The sequence below is a fragment of the Stigmatopora argus genome, chromosome 9, assembly GCF_051989625.1.
Source record: "Stigmatopora argus isolate UIUO_Sarg chromosome 9, RoL_Sarg_1.0, whole genome shotgun sequence".
NCBI lineage: Eukaryota > Metazoa > Chordata > Actinopteri > Syngnathiformes > Syngnathidae > Stigmatopora > Stigmatopora argus.
In genome coordinates this window covers 1,409,973-1,425,889 of record NC_135395.1, presented here as the reverse complement: position 1 = coordinate 1,425,889, position 15,917 = coordinate 1,409,973, and the positions used below count along the sequence as shown (strand labels likewise).

Below are 15,917 nucleotides of genomic sequence, written 5' to 3'. Positions count from 1 at the left end.
AATTCATTTTTCTTATTGTCAAATGGTTAATACGTGTCGTGTAGAAAAATGGAACAACACGAACACTGCCGATATAAGCCTCTAATATTTTTCCATCTGACCGAGCGGTGAACTGAGTGAATTGAACACTTGGAATGATAGAGCAGCCAGTAAATAATCTATTCCGTTATTTTAATCTGAATATTTTCCTCAAGACTGCTTTGACCAAGTCAGAAACGACATGTTGGGTTGTTTTTGGGGCTAAATTGCAGGAAAATATACTGGTGTTAGATGGTTAGTTTGCAGGATAGCTGCCTTAGTTAACAGTGACACGGGGACCAAAACAACAAGGTATTCAGCATCGCCTAAATTGCAACAGTAAAAAAATGTAATTTCCTATAATAAATTATACTGTATTAGTGTATGTATGTACACTGAACTGACCACTGCCATTTAAAGTGGTTAAACTGCAGTCCACAATTACAAACAGTGTTAAGTTAGCAGCGTTTCTTTCCCTTTTTTGTTTTGTTTTTGAAAATCCTAGTGAAATTTTTAGGCTGAAATTGTCAAATCTAATCTTTTAAAAAATATATACTGCATGGGAACCATGATCTTTTCTGCTCGCCTATTTCTGAGAAGCAGGCTCATTCTTACTTCTGACAGCCAACTGCCTTTATACTTCCCCCTTATGCAAAAACGGTGTAATCATGCTGTCAGAAATGGCTGGTACTACAAAAAGGGGGACTTTTGTGGGAAGTGCAAAGTCGTCCGCGAGCCCTACTGGATAATTGCCGCTGGCTTTCAGCTGCGGTGATGTTTTGTGATTGAAGATTTAATGCAACTTTGCATCCAAGAAGAGGATGCTGGTTATCGAACCGCTGTAAAACTTAAGAGGCTGGCCACCGGTCGGGGCCGGGATCTGAACATATTGATCCGTTGGGAAAGCGGAATGGCGACGTCCACTCGGGCGGGATAGGCCTGCAAGGTCAAATCTTCTCGGTCAGGTCACACCTTGACGAATAGGTGGATTCAAATTCATAGATTTTTTATTTTATTTTAAATAGCCTATTAGAATTGCACGCTAATGGCTCCCCTGCTTAATAAAAAGGAAAAATGCCACCGAAAGCAGATTAGGTTTTGATAGACTCGGCAAATGGCTTTGGAAGCGAATGGTTTTGATCAGCGGTGCGTTGTGCATGTGGGACTTCAATAGGGTCTTAATCCACCTCTTAGTATCACCGTTATCATGTCATAATTAAATAATATATGGGTTTTTTCTTTATTTTTGTCATTTTTTTAGCGTCCTATTTCCTAGCATTTGATCAATTACAACCGCTAAGCAATTAGATTAGATTAGATTAGAACTTTATTTCAAATAGTCATCACAGATTGGCAAAGTAGAATAACCCAACCCAGATGGATTAATCATTGTTATTTTTCATTTATATAATGTAATGACTTTCAATCATTTAGTACTGTTTACATTCATTTTAATGAGTTCTGGCGCCGTCGGGCTGCGGAAATTGACAATTAGTATATTGTATGATCCTTCTGGCTATTTTAAGGCATTTCCATTTTTTTTCACTAGCAAAGGCACATACTCACTTATTTTCCACCGAGTTGAGTTAACTTCTGATTTAAATTTTTTACAATTCTTTGGCTTTTTCGAGATTTGCGAATATTGTCTTTCTAGAAATCTGGATTATTGTCACGTTGCTGGCTTCCAGCCTTTTCTTAGTTAGTCATTGAGGACACTTACTGTCCCAGGAGAGAAGTAATGCTTCATCTATCATCACGCAGGCTGTTTTAAAGCTTCCCAGCATGCAGTCTGATCCCCAGGCCATGCTCTTTGTGGATGCCGTGAGTAAAAAAAGCAACTGCAGAAGACTTTGCTAATAATAGTACAAAAGCCGACTCTCCATTAGGTAGACTTCAATATCAAAGGTACTGAAGACATATTTTCATGAGATTCAATTTGATAAGAAAATGACATTTCTTTGGGGATGCTGGTAGATTGTCATTTACTTCCTATTCGGGGACATTTGGGGTCTTTCTTTTTAACTCACTGGCAGCCATTGATGGTGTTCAACATCCAATTCATTTTGACTGGGGGGCAATTTTTCAGTTTTGCAAGTGTTTTTCTGTCGTTTTTTCATGGGGAAAGTTTGTTTATTTGTTTTTCCAGGATTTTTCTTTAGTTTTTATCATGATATTTCGGCCTTTCATTTTTTTATTTATTATTTTGATTATTGTTTATACATATATATATACATATACATATATATATACATATATATACATATATACACACATATATATATATATATATATAGTTTTTTTAATGTTCATTTGTGCACCAATCCGTAAATCCTCACCCTTTTACTTGCTTTTATTCACACAATAGCCACTTGTGTTTACATACACATCATCATCATCATCATGAAACTCATACAACTTGAGACAAAATGTTTTACAACGGCAGACAGAACCAGGCAGTGCTTTCTCGATGCAACCGCACCTTCTTTTGTGACATTGCATAATTACCATAAGTGAAATGACATGCAGTGCCATTTTCAAGCCTACTACAAGTTTTGTGTTATCCGTAGAGTACAGTGAACTCAAAGCACCATCCGCGATCGAAGAAGAGACCCCGTTGATAATGTGATAGCTTGACAAGATGTTGCCCCTGAGGTTGCTTTGTTGCTTTCGACCTCCTCCGACATAAAGGGAGGTTAGTGATGTAAGCACCCCAAACAGGAGTAACCTGATTCGCACGTGTGCATATCATACATGGCGGTACTCTTTAGAAATCAAATGACTCACAAAGCCTCTCACTTACTATGTGTGACCTGGCAAAAAAATAAATAAATAGCGCTTGTTTTGAGCGCTGCTTGCGATACACACTTTCTCATGAGGTCGACAGATACATTAAAAATGTCAACAGGGGAGGGATCTGTTTCACTTTGGATGAAATCAGAATGGTGTGCTTGTATACGAGTGGTGGGAATGCACATCATTATGGCAAAGTGGAACAGTTCTAAATTCCACACTCCTCTTTTTGGTGGTTGTAGTTATTTTAAACCACGTTGCATCGATACTCGTCTGGGCATCGGTGCTTAAAAACACCGTCTGCCGATTAGTCCAAATTTATTGGATGGCTAGCGACGTCAATGCCAGACCTTCGTTCAATCATTCGTTAATTTTCTGAACTGCTTATCCACACACGAGTCGTGGGAGGTGCCGGAGCCTATCCCTTTGGTGGCCAGCCGATCGCAGGGCACAAAGAAACAAACAACCAATGACTCAACTTGGGGCAATTTGGAGTGTTCAACCAGCCTACGCCGCATGTTTTTGGAATGTGGGAGGAAACCGGAGTACCCGGAAAAACCCATGCAACCCCGGGAAGAACATGTAGACTCCACACAGTGAGAGGCCACCTGGGATTGAACCCTCGAGCCCCAAACTGTGAGGCAGACGCGCTACCAGTCTCCACCGAGCCACTTTGTAGTACTTTAGTATTGCCACTGGCCAATACCATGCAGCCGATTGTTGGGAGTCCAAAATATATATATATTTTTAACTTGGTATCGCTACTTTATATCGGCGCTGGCCAATACCACACCCGGATGTTGGAATCGGTATGGGCAACCCAAAAGTTTTTTTTCAAAATGTGGTATTGTACAGTAACGGCATCGGGCTAATACCACATGGCTGATGTTAAAATCGGAAGCTGGTGCCCAAAAATAGAATCGGTGCAACACTCATTTTCAATAGTAGTTTTTGTCTTTGTGGACGCTCACGCTAACCAGGTGACTCTAGGCCGTTCTGCATTCTGTACTCAGAGACGGTATTTTCTCAGAAGCTCCGATTGCCACATGTACTTCCGCTCTGGAAAGCGATCTGGAATCCGAATACGGCGGAAGTCCTGGATGCATTTCTCCAGCTCCTGCTCGGGTGTCATCTTCTCCTTGTTGGCTTTCCTCTTGGCAGCCTCTCGGTCGCGGACTCCGAAGGTCCTGCCGCGCAGAATGTCAGTCTTGCGCCGCATCTCGCCCTGCTGCATCGCGTGAGGGGGCCCTTTGTGCATGGGTCGGTCCAGGGACTGGATGTTGGGGCGTCGAGTCACGGGGCCGCGGATGACGGTCCCTTGAGGTGAGCTGGCCTCCGATTGGGTCTCCGAGCAAGAGGTGGAGAGCTCGTTGAAGGAAGTGCCGCTTTCTCCCTCGCGCTCACTTTTGTGGCTTTTGCAACAGCAGTCGCAGTGTGAGGACGACCACCGTGAGGGCCCACCTATATGACACATAAACAGAAGTTCATTTCACAGTTAGGAAACCCTTATAAATCTTCAGATTTCAGGACAATAAAAAAACATCTAATATATATTATATAATATATTGTCATAGTATCGACATCGCCCGTCATCACATAACCAGGTGTCGGAATTGTGATGTCCCTATTGGCCCAGTAGTCAGCACACCCGGTTCAAACCACGATTGCAGAATGGGAGAATTAGAAAGGGAGCACCATGATGTCACCATTGCTCTGGTTATGTATAGCTTCTAGAGTTTTTTCAATTGTAGTTTCTTCCTTACACGGTCGTCTGCTGTTAATTTGACAATGCAAGAAACAATTTGTCGTGATTTTCCTGGTTTTACACCTATAATTTTTACCATAAATTCAACCTTTTTTTTTCAAAACACTCAAGCTGCTGCTACTTTGCAAAAAAAAACTTGGGTTGTAACACATAATGCACATGTCAAAGTTGTCTCTGCTCATACTGCACGTTCCATTCCTATATGCTAATTTCAAAGCAAAATCTATTCTTAAGCAGTTTTAAACACCTCCTCGAGACAGTGGCAAATTACTGTTTTTAACTGAACAAAGTTGCATAAGTTAGCAAATCAGTTGTACAGTATTGGGCATTCTGAAAGAACGGAAGGACTAGAAGGTCATTTCTGCTTTTATTTGATAAGGAGCCAAGGGCTTAGCAGAATTGTAGTTAAAGCTTGTTTTACCTAAAGGGGACATATTGTTTAAACTGACTTTTTAATTGTCCAACTCTAAATTCATTTTGAGAACAGAGTACTATATTTCCGAATAAAACGGTTTGCCCATATTTGGAAAGCTCGGCTCTGTGTTGTTAAACTGACCAATGACGGCTTTAATAAAGCACCCTTCATTGGCAGTCTGGGTGAACCAAAATGAGTCGACAGTGTGAACAGGAAGAAAACATCTAGAAAAAATGTCTGCACGGATAAAAATTGAACAACTTTCGAAAAAGGGCTTGCTCATCTTTCCCCAACTTCTCCGGTGACAATACCTCCTCCCACGCTGTCAAATCCGCGGGGGAAATAGGCTTCTTTTACTAGCTTGTGAAGATCCGGTGAAAAACAGGTCTCCCTTTTCAAGGCGCTGGTAGATAAGAGTGTACAGTGGTAGCATCCTATCATACACGGGATCGTAAACCCTCCTTAATAGCCTTTTTCCAACGTGGTGAGTCCTCACTTGCAATAATATCACACAGGGAGTCATAATTTGTCCATTAGCTCCTTGTGAACAGAGTTCAACGGGGTAGGGAGGGGGATTTTAACCTCTCTGCGCTCACTGTCATAATGATCGTATCGGAGACGCGGTGATTGTATTGGGTTGATAGTGAGAGAGTCACTAACAGCTTTTTAATGGCTAATCCATGAGTAAAGAGGCCAATCAGATGGCCAATTTCCCCCCGCAGAAAATGAATCCAGCTGAGTTGGGCAGACGAACATCACTCGGCAAATGGATGCAGGCGCTTGAGTGACCAAGATCTAGAGGAGGAGGCGGTGTTGGGAGTATTGTTCCTAAATGGGTAAAGGCCTGAGCAGGCCATTAGGGCCACGCGCCAACTCCCAATAATAGCTGCGTGCAATTTTCAGGCCTTGTAGAAGAATGACTTGAAATCAACTGGAGTATAATTCAGCTATCCGTTATCCAAGTAATCCGCCGAGAGTGTGGCACGTGTTCCCGGTCTTCTCCGCCGTCGTGACACTGTCCACGTCTTCAATTTGGGTCTCTTTGAGGCCCCCTTGAGCTTGAGAAAGAGTACTTACTAAATCACACAGTGTCAGGTGGGGCGAGTAGGGAGGATTCCAAAGCACGGCTGATATGATTTTCTTTTAATATTTAATTTTTTTAAAGGCCAAAAATAGTCACTTGCCTTATAAAGAATTAAATAGCTGAAAAAGTGCTACATTTTCTTGTAACAACCCCACAATGACCAAATTTGGAGGTCTTTTTTTGGTTCATTGCTGTCTTTTTTTGATTGTTTTCATAAAAATAAGGAACGCGTGTGGCACTTTGCACGCAACCCTGTTACGAATACCTTTTTTATAATCTTGGTAGAAGAAGAACAAAGCAGTGAGTCTCATGATACCCATCTTCAGTTTTCCAAAAGAACGACTAGCAGCCACCAGGGATTGAACCCTCGATCTAAGCAATGTGCTAACCATTCCCTCACCATGCTCTCCTCTATTTTGTATATATTTCATTTTTTTTCTTTATTTACTAACTTACTTTTGTCGTAGCAGCTAGCTTTTCAACTAGGTTATACTCCGGAGAAAAAGCCAACAGTATGGATTTTCTTTACTTTGATAATACCAAATAATGTAAATATCGCATGAATCTATAATAATAAAAACCCTTGATCTATTAGCTAAGATAATTTAGTCTGATGGTTTATGTCCTCTTATTGACGAATAATAATAATAATAATAATAATAATAATAATAATAATAATAATAACAATAATACTTAAAAGAACACAATGAAGAGGAAAAAAAAAAATATATATATATATATAAGGTGTGCTTGAGCATTCAACACAGGCCAGCCAAACTGTCAAAAAAACGACTTATAGTCTGGATAATACAGTAGCATTCCTACTAATTTAATGTTTCATAGACTATGAAACTACTATCAATACTATGAATCATAGTATATACACTTCAGTAGCCACTTAAACAAAATATGCTTTTGATATCTATAAGAAACAGGGCCAACCACTAAAGAGTAAAACTTACCCATGTCCTGAATGTGGTTATGTTTAAAAAGTAGGCGTGCATCTTCTGTATCTTTTCAGGGAAGCCATTGATCGGCGTTCCTTTGTTCTCCGATCCATAAGACTCTCTTAAGAGATCCTGTTACCGCCACATTAAAAAAAACTGGAGCTAGCAGACTCCGTTTGTCATAAGTAACAATGCTAAACTGAACTTTCTTTAATGAGAGCAGGACAGGCAGAGGTTGGAGGGTATTTTACAGAAAATCACCAGCTGTGATGCCCATTCAAATGGCCATTTTTTTTAGCAATTAAATCCTCCTAAATGGCAGAAGAAGTAGAACATCACATAGTCTGAAGGGGCTCAGACAAACGCAAATGTCACTGATTTTGTTTGCTCGCCCCTAAATTAACACACTTCTTGCATTAGGAAAGCGGTTCCAGGGCTATGCTTGAAAGGTTAAACGCAAGACTATATTCTGTTCTGAATGCTCCTTAGAAAAATAAATATCAAGTCGTACCAAACCAACATGAGGCATCAGTGTTTGAACCGCTGTCATGCATGTCGACAGTTTGTGACGCATCACGGCAGCTCAGTTCATTGCACATCAAAAGGTTAACAGTTTTGCATCATCTTTGCATATTGTTTTTTTTGTGAAAGAATATGAGAAGATGAGAATAGGATGGAAATTACAGACAACAGAAAATTAGGAATTGCACGTGCCTTGAGGCAAAGGCATTCTCAGACGTCTCGTGTCGTGCTATTTTTTGGCTTGGTTTTCCCTTTTAACTTGAATTAACCGTAGAGTATAATTTATCTAGAGGACATGCTGCATTATCTCATCAGAAATATGGACGTTATTATTTTCTGCTACTTCTGTGCCAAAGGGTCAAAGAAAGAATTCCTAATCTCCTCGTTTTGATAATATTCTGCAATGAAAAACATGAATTAGCATTCATTCCCATTGCAAATGGTTCCACTGAATTTTATTGCCTTTTTGTCGTGGTATTACAACATTTTCTCACTTTTTAAATATTTTAATCTGATTTTACTCTGCGATTACTGTGACTATTTTCCGGGAAAATCGGCACTAATCACAACCCACACCAAAACTTTTCCGGATAATTTTTTTTACAGAAATTGGATAATCCGGATCATGCTGACTTTGATCAGAAAGTGTGAAGCCGGCTTTAATTTGCACTTTTTATCAGCACTCTATTGTAGTTACCTTAACCGCTGTATGGCGATTTCAAGAGTTTTTTTTTTTTAATAATTACTTTGCCAGGTAAGTTGTGAACTCTCGGCCTTCTCGTCTCGTATCCACACCGATACGTTTTAGCCTAGCTAGCACAGCCTCAGGAGGAGTGTAGTTTACATGCTTGTTAGCTTATGAATTAGGTCAGTGTGCCCTTGCAGCAGCGGGAGGAAAAAGCTTGTCTTGCAAAGTGACTGTCCTTATAGCAGTCAAGAAATCCGTTTGTCCACCACGTTGCTATTTGCCTCTCAAGCATCTTTGCAGCAGCTTAACTGATTGTCAGCGCACACAATGTCTTGTAATATTTACATATATTTGAATTTGTCAATATAAAGTGCTTACACTCAGACAGTAACAAATATTGAGAGCATTCCAAGTGAGAGCGAGCATCGGCTTTAAAGTGCTTAGCGTATAATCTTTTGCTACTCTTTGACCTGAAACCAAATGAGTTTTTATTCTTTGATATTTATGAGAAACTGACTTATTTTCCTGCTGATTGTTTCTAACAAGTGTGGGATTCTCCTTCCAAATGTGGGTGGGTGCAATACTGAAAAATAGATGAATCAACAATGCAGACAGGGTCAAAAGTCTTTTGAAGTATTGTAGCAAAACTGCAAATTATGTTGTTGTTATTTTTTATTGTAACAATTATTTTATATAAGCATAGTCTTTACAATATTTACAAACGAGTCCAGCACAACTAAAAACAAATATAACGTGGCGGGCAGCTAACTACCAGCATGATAACACATGCAAAAATAAATTAAACCCTCTATTTTATTCTTGTTATCAGTCGCGTTGACAATCGAAAATGACTAAACTGTAGCAAGTTGACAATAAATTCAATGGGGAGCTACAATAGGACCTTCCTAAGTGTTTAAGTGTTGCGTTCAGGTGCAAGTCCAAAAGGGAAGATTACCAAATAGGCAAACAGGCATTTTAGTATCTTCGTTTTCTACTGATTTTCCCTGCCTGGAGTACCTCCTATTGGAAAGCTCGTTGTTAAAAATGAGTGTTTATTGTTACAACAAAATACATACTATGATAATACAGTATATTTCTACTCCATTGCTGCAACCTAACAGTGGGGAAACATCCGAAAAAGTGCCGTCTTTCCATTTTGACCGAAAACTCACAACTCCTCGCAACATGAAAGGCCTCCCTGGAGGGGTTGTTAAGAAGTTATATGTCAGCAACCCATGACACTCCCATTGACTTGTTTTCTCCCTTTCAAACACTGTTCAAAATGATTTCATTGACCTAATGCTCAGGGTTTACAATGGGGTATGGATTTTTGAAAGTGGTCTTGTTTCGTTTTCATGTTTGCTATTTCATATTATATACTGTTACACTTTATTCTTTCTTAAAGTCAGAGGTCAGATTGGAATGAGGGTCATAATGAAAATACAAATGATCAACCTCCAATGATGTATTCAAATGTGTATGTTTTCCCTTTGAGTTGAGTCTGCACATTCTCAATATAAACTCTTATTTCCTGCCAAGGTAAGGCAAAGCCACCACTCGAAATGATGTAGTGCAAAATGGCGGCACCACCTAGCCGTGACTGCACAGGTCTTCCATCAGTAGTGGATGAGTTATTCACGGCTGGGAACATCCATCCCCTGTAGGAATCGACAATTCATTCATACTTCAAACAGGCTGTGTTCAAACTCTGCCTCCGTTACAGGCCGGCCTTGTAATCGTTGACCATACGCTATGACCGTCATGCGACATACTACAATAATGCACGCTGTGAAGCCCAATTTGTTACATCAGAGTGGTTTGAGATAAATAAGGAGAGGTTCACCGTTTTCCTTTTTGTGGCCGCCAATGTGTGACTTGATTAAGCAACGCTCAAACTAGGTTAGCCTTCATCTCTCCAAATTGTGTCTCCGGTGGATGGCTGGAACCTAAATATTTTGGGATGTCCTGGATTGCTTTTTAATCAGTCAACACGCTTCACTTTCCCAAGAGATAATGAGGGAAGACTTTCCCCAAGTGCCAGCTGGGAGTTGGGAATCGATTGTCCTGACGGGAATAATACCACCACTGCCAATGTCTCTATCGAGCGGGATGGCCTACTTTTTGTACAATCCCTATGAGTGCTGTCAAAATTCTGTGACCAGAGGATCTTTATTATGCTTCATTAACTCTGCAGGGGAAGCCTGATTTCAATATCGTGCTGATATATTTACCTGGTGAGCTGGATCCGACAAAACTGGGTTTCCATACGCAAATCCCAAAAGCCAAAAGCAAGAAGACAAAGTAAACTCAATATACAACGGAAGTAGAATTACAATGGAAAGAAATCCACAGCAGTAGATCCACTTTGTTCCATATGGCTTTGTGCTCAACTCCGCTAATGTTTTCATTCAGTAGTATTGCTAGTAGATGATACCTTTAGTGACTAGGTTTTGCAACAATCTCAATTGGATGGTAGTACCGTTAGACGTTATACTATATGTGAAGCAAAAGGAAGATATTGCTGTGTATTTTTCAGATTATAAATAAGGTCAAAGTGCATACCATAGTGTACTCTATGTCGGAACTGGGTTGAGGTATAAATCTAGCCTACCGATCTGCCTTTAAAGTGCGAACTCTTCATTCAGCCATCAATTGTCTGCCACTTAACCTGTTCAAGGTCATGGGTGAGTTGCAGGTAGTCCCATATGAGAGCATGCAAAAGGCAGAATCACATTTTTTTTTGGCAGTCAGCCTCGGGCAGAAAACCAACCATGGATTCATACCGATAACCAGCAAGAGGGAATCACCCCCACACTGGCTAGCAATGTCAAGCCTGCTATGTGCACTACCAGTGAACGGCGCTAACTACAGCGCTGTAAACACATTTTCCCCCCAAAATAATAAGAAAATAGCCCTTGAAGACAGGGGAAGGGTGCATGAAAGGATACACAAAACGCAAAAACCTCAGTGAAATGATGGAATCTTAGAATCATCCAATTTAGTCAGTGGGGGGCTATATACTGTATATAAAAGAAATGAGAACTGGGGGTTTTAACTAGTCCCTTGACTCATAACTGAGATTACAAAATACGGAACTCATTTGTTTTAATAGCGTGTTCAAATGAACGATAACGCCAAGATAATTGGCTGAAAGGGCGTCCTTAATGATTTGGAGCAAATTGTCTCATAGAGTTTACAGCTGTGGTAACATTGTAAAACAAGGAGTATCTCAAAGAATACTTTGCTCGTCGAGTTCTGAGATCAGGGCCAACAGTGACTCCCGTGGTTGCCATTGACGACTCTAGATGTCCCATTCATTGTGACCGGTGAATGATCGAATGGCAACATGTGCATTCATGGCCGTCCTCAGAGACTAAGAGAATTGCATGTGTTTTGCAGTCACTTTTGCAGTACAGTTCTCTAGAACTGTGAGAATTTAACCCTTTATTGGGTACTCGTAACTGCCATTGGCTGCCATTGATGGCACGTTCGATTCATCACTCTATTTTAAACATGATTTCGAAAAAAAAAGGTGCAGACTGTACAACTACTATGCTGAAATGTTTTTCACCAAAAAGTTGGGGTCAGCAACTGTCCCACATTCTGAATCAGGTTACACAGTTTGAAAGTGGATGCTGAGCACTGTGCTGCATTCTAAATATGACAACTCTGTCCTGTACAGGTCACATTGTCCTATCTATCTATATATACATACACATATATTTATATATATATATATATATCATAGTGTATATAGATACTACATATATGGTTTAAGATTAAAACATGGGATGTTGCCTCTTTCTATTCCCCCCCAGTGTTCATGAACTTTGCTTTCAGATACTTGCTTTAATCAGAATTTTTTGCTCTCGGGTCTTTTTTGCCTTTTTTTCTGCCTCACTTCTCTCTCCCTTTGGCAGGTCCTCATGTAACTTTTACTCTCATCCTCTCTGCTCATCCACTCTGGCTTCCATCTGCTCACCGTCTTCTTTCCTTCCAGCCAGAGTCTCCAAATTCTTTCCCTCTGTCCTTTTTTATTCTTCTCACTATTCATTATTTCCTCTGCACTAAAAAATAAATCCCCCCAGTCCTTTCTAGCTTTCCAGGACACCGCCAATGTACAGGAAGTGGGGTTAACCTGCACCTGGAGCTCTTTCTTAATATTGAATGACTCACTTGATGTAGTATACTTACTACATTTGTACTGAAAACACTGCTCTTTTTGTAAAATCCGGGACTCTCTGATACTCAAAAAAATAGATTTGTGCCAATACTGCGCATTAGATTGGGAAAACATTACGTATATAACTTTCAATGACAGTGACTGAGTTAAGTTAAGGGTGACAAGCAACAAATTAAGTCAACGATATCATGATATTGCGAAAAATATACTACAATGTGTTTATATTTACACTACTGATACAAACTTTGCAAAACAAAGATCAAATATATTTATCATATTACATCACATGGATGCCAAACTTTGTTGTTTATAAAAGTTTATTTCACGGAATTTGTATGCAACTTAATTTTTCCTACACAACTTATTTGCATAAAAAAGGGAATTTGTGTCTCCCCCCAAAGCCCCCCAAAGCAAAACAACACCCCCGCTCCGCTCTGCTTTTTGAAACTATTGCTTCACTAATAACCCCTTATTTATGGCTCTGATGTTGGGTTACCTTTGTTCAACCTGGAGGGGAAAAAACATTTCCAAAGTAGCGGATCAGGACTCGGTATCTACCGACCCTCAAAATCAAGTCACTCTGACTCATGCAAAAATATGATCACGATATCGCTACTAACAACACTTCCAACTTGGGCATCCCAGGTGGAGTTTTTTTTCTTCCTTTATTCCAAAGGGAAGCATTCAGAACAATGAACAAAGTGTTTTTTAATTGGCCATATGGTCCAACTCTTCCCTGCAAATCAACCATATTTGTAGCTAAATTTGGCTTTTGCCGATAAAGGAACTCCAAGTCGCTGATATGATACATTGTTCCGTAGACCGATTTTATTTGCTTTTTGTGCTGTCTGCTACTGCTATATAATTCAGAGTCCCAGGCAGGCACAGTCAATATCTGCGCATGACACATGTACGTGATGCGAAGCAAGATTGGGACTTCACTCTCTCTTGTACTGTTGAACCCGATTGCTAATCAACACAATAGCAAATAAACTTTCCCCTAGATTACTTCCCTTTAGTTTTGAAGTATGAGTGAGCTAGGTGATATATATGTTGCACTGTCTGCCTATCCGTCATGTATTTCTCCTCTATGAATTGTTTGACAGTTGTAGCCTTGTTGGAAGGGTGCCGCTTGGCCAGTGTAAGAATGTGTTTATGTTTTTAGGTAAGTGGTCAAAACATGGCCTCAAAATCAATTAAGGTTGATCTTAGATACAGATATAATTGTTTGTAATTAGACAACCAGGTGTTGATGTTGCCATGTAACCAAAAATTGATTAAAGGAATAATTGGAAAAGCAATTGGTACAGTGAGAAATTGCCTCAAAAGAATCCAATTCAATAACTAGATGATAGATTTGGAAGAAATGTCAACAGAGTAGTGATGGAATTTAGGTAGCATTGAATGGAACTGGAACTGTCAGCATTAAAATGAAGTGATCAATTAGAAAATTCTGAGAAATCAGAACATTAAATGACATATTAATCTATGCAACACAATTCATCATACAATTCTTTGAATGATGAATCTACAATTGACTTTTTCACAGCCAACAATCAAGTTTCAAGCTATTGACAGCAATAGTAGACATCCATTACATTTGGACTGGGAGGAGCAGGCAGTATTGGGATAGATTGATTACAGTGAATGATCGCTGCCAGCATTCCTCTTCAAAATGGATGGGACATCAATTGCCGTCAAAAGCACTGAAACGTGCACATTTGATGTGAATGAGAAAATGATTGATTCATTTCTAAATGATGTCGCAATTAATCGATTAATACAATAGATCAACTCATTGTCTGCCTATGTATGGATTAGTCGACCAATTTTAATTTCAGCAGCCCATTCTATTCTTTCCAGTGGAAGTGAATTAGACGTCTAACATTGTCCATGGTTGGCACTGAGTTAATCCATGGAGTCATTTTGCGATTGATCAATTTTTTTTATCAATTGATGAATTCTAACTCTGCCAGCACCCCCAGCCAAAATCGATTGGACGTCTATCACCATCAATAGAAACATGCACATCAGATGTGAATGAGTAAAAATGATGTATTTGTCGGTCAATTTCGATTTCATTGGGCAATTCAAACACACACACACATATATATATATATATATATATATATATATATATATATATATATATATATATATATATATATATATATATATATATATATATATATATATATATATAATTTATTTAATTTTTATTTCTTGTTTGAATATCATTAGGCGAAGTGGCAACTTGTGTGGTGCGTTTGAGTGCCTGCTTGACTCACGGTAAAAGATGTACTGCGCGTAGTTGGACCAGAGCCGGTCGTCGACGTAGTGGGCGACGGTCGAGGCGGTCAGGGAGGAGTTGCAGGCCACGATGTGAAAGCCGCTTTCGGACAGCATGTCAAACGCCCTCTCGGGGTGCTTGAACTTGAGGTAAAACCTGCACGTGTAGCGGTCCGGGGCTCGCTCGGCGTCTCGGTTCTCGTTCAGCGCGTCTCCAAACACCTCCTTGGCCAAGGCGATCCTGCTGCTGATGAAGATCCTGGGCAACTTTCGACTCTTGGAGTCGGGCTCGCTTTCTTTGCCTCCCGCGGGGGCTTTTAGAGCCACCGTGATGTAACCGTACCTGCGGTCCAGGGAGTAGGACGGGTAGAACCTGTGCTCGCTGCCCACGGACGCGTCGTCCCGGTCGCTGAAGTCGTCCGGGAAGAGTTTGGACTCCTCCGTTGAGGAGGACGATGTTAAAAGTTTAGCTAAATCGGGCAGCTGGAAGTATTCCGCCTCCCGTTTCAGACGCCCTCTCTCGGGGAAGTGGTCCGGGAGGACGACTTGTTTGTCCCGCAGGTAATCCAAGACGTAGCGAAACAAGAAGCCGTCCCGGTCGATGAAGTAGCGACCTCGGAAGTCCCGGGACAGGTCCACGGAGGAGCCCTTTTTGCTGGAGAACAGCTTCCCGAGGAAAGAATTGGGGAAGGCGCTCAAGGTGGCTTGACGGGTGTAGTACACCTGGCCGCCCACGTTCAGCTCCACCACGTCCGACGGGGGGCTCTGCGTCGAGCCGCTCTCCTTTTCGCTCATCTCCCTCTTTCCTTAAGAATCTCAACTCGGAGCGTGCAGGCGTTAACGGCGTCAAGTTCAGGGTGTCAGGGGCCCGCACTCACCAGCATCGGTCATTACGATGCGAGGGTGTCCACCCCCCAGCCTCCCTTCGACACCTTTTAAATCCTTCCAGTTTGCGCGTGTACTGCTTGAGCGCATCCCTTTTTTCCCGACCTCAAATATAGATTGTCGTTTTGGATGTATCCGCGGAGGAGCGTCTCTTATTCGCCATCCGCGAAGTAGAAATCCCTGTTTAAGAGGGTTATTGTTGAAGGGGTGTGTAAAAGTCCCGATCCCCACGTGGATGGATGGTGGCAGAAGCGGACGCGCACCCGCATCCCTCCAAAGTGCTGAGTGCGGCCGGCAGACGGTTTAAATTCATGTTGAGCTGAGCTGTGAA

At 40.9% G+C, this 15,917-nt stretch overlaps 1 protein-coding gene across 1 annotated transcript; it reads right to left on the bottom strand.

Annotated features, from left to right (window-relative positions):
* Positions 1–2,352: 2,352 nt before the first annotated feature.
* LOC144082989 (BTB/POZ domain-containing protein KCTD16-like) lies at positions 2,353–15,872 on the bottom strand. The gene is made up of 2 exons (XM_077610511.1): positions 14,701–15,872; positions 2,353–4,269 (listed from the first exon to the last, which is right to left on the bottom strand). Exons 1-2 carry the CDS (start codon positions 15,494–15,496, stop codon positions 3,818–3,820), a joined length of 1,248 nt encoding a protein of 415 aa, XP_077466637.1. The 5' UTR covers positions 15,497–15,872; the 3' UTR covers positions 2,353–3,817.
* Between the last annotated feature and the right edge of the window lie 45 nt (positions 15,873–15,917).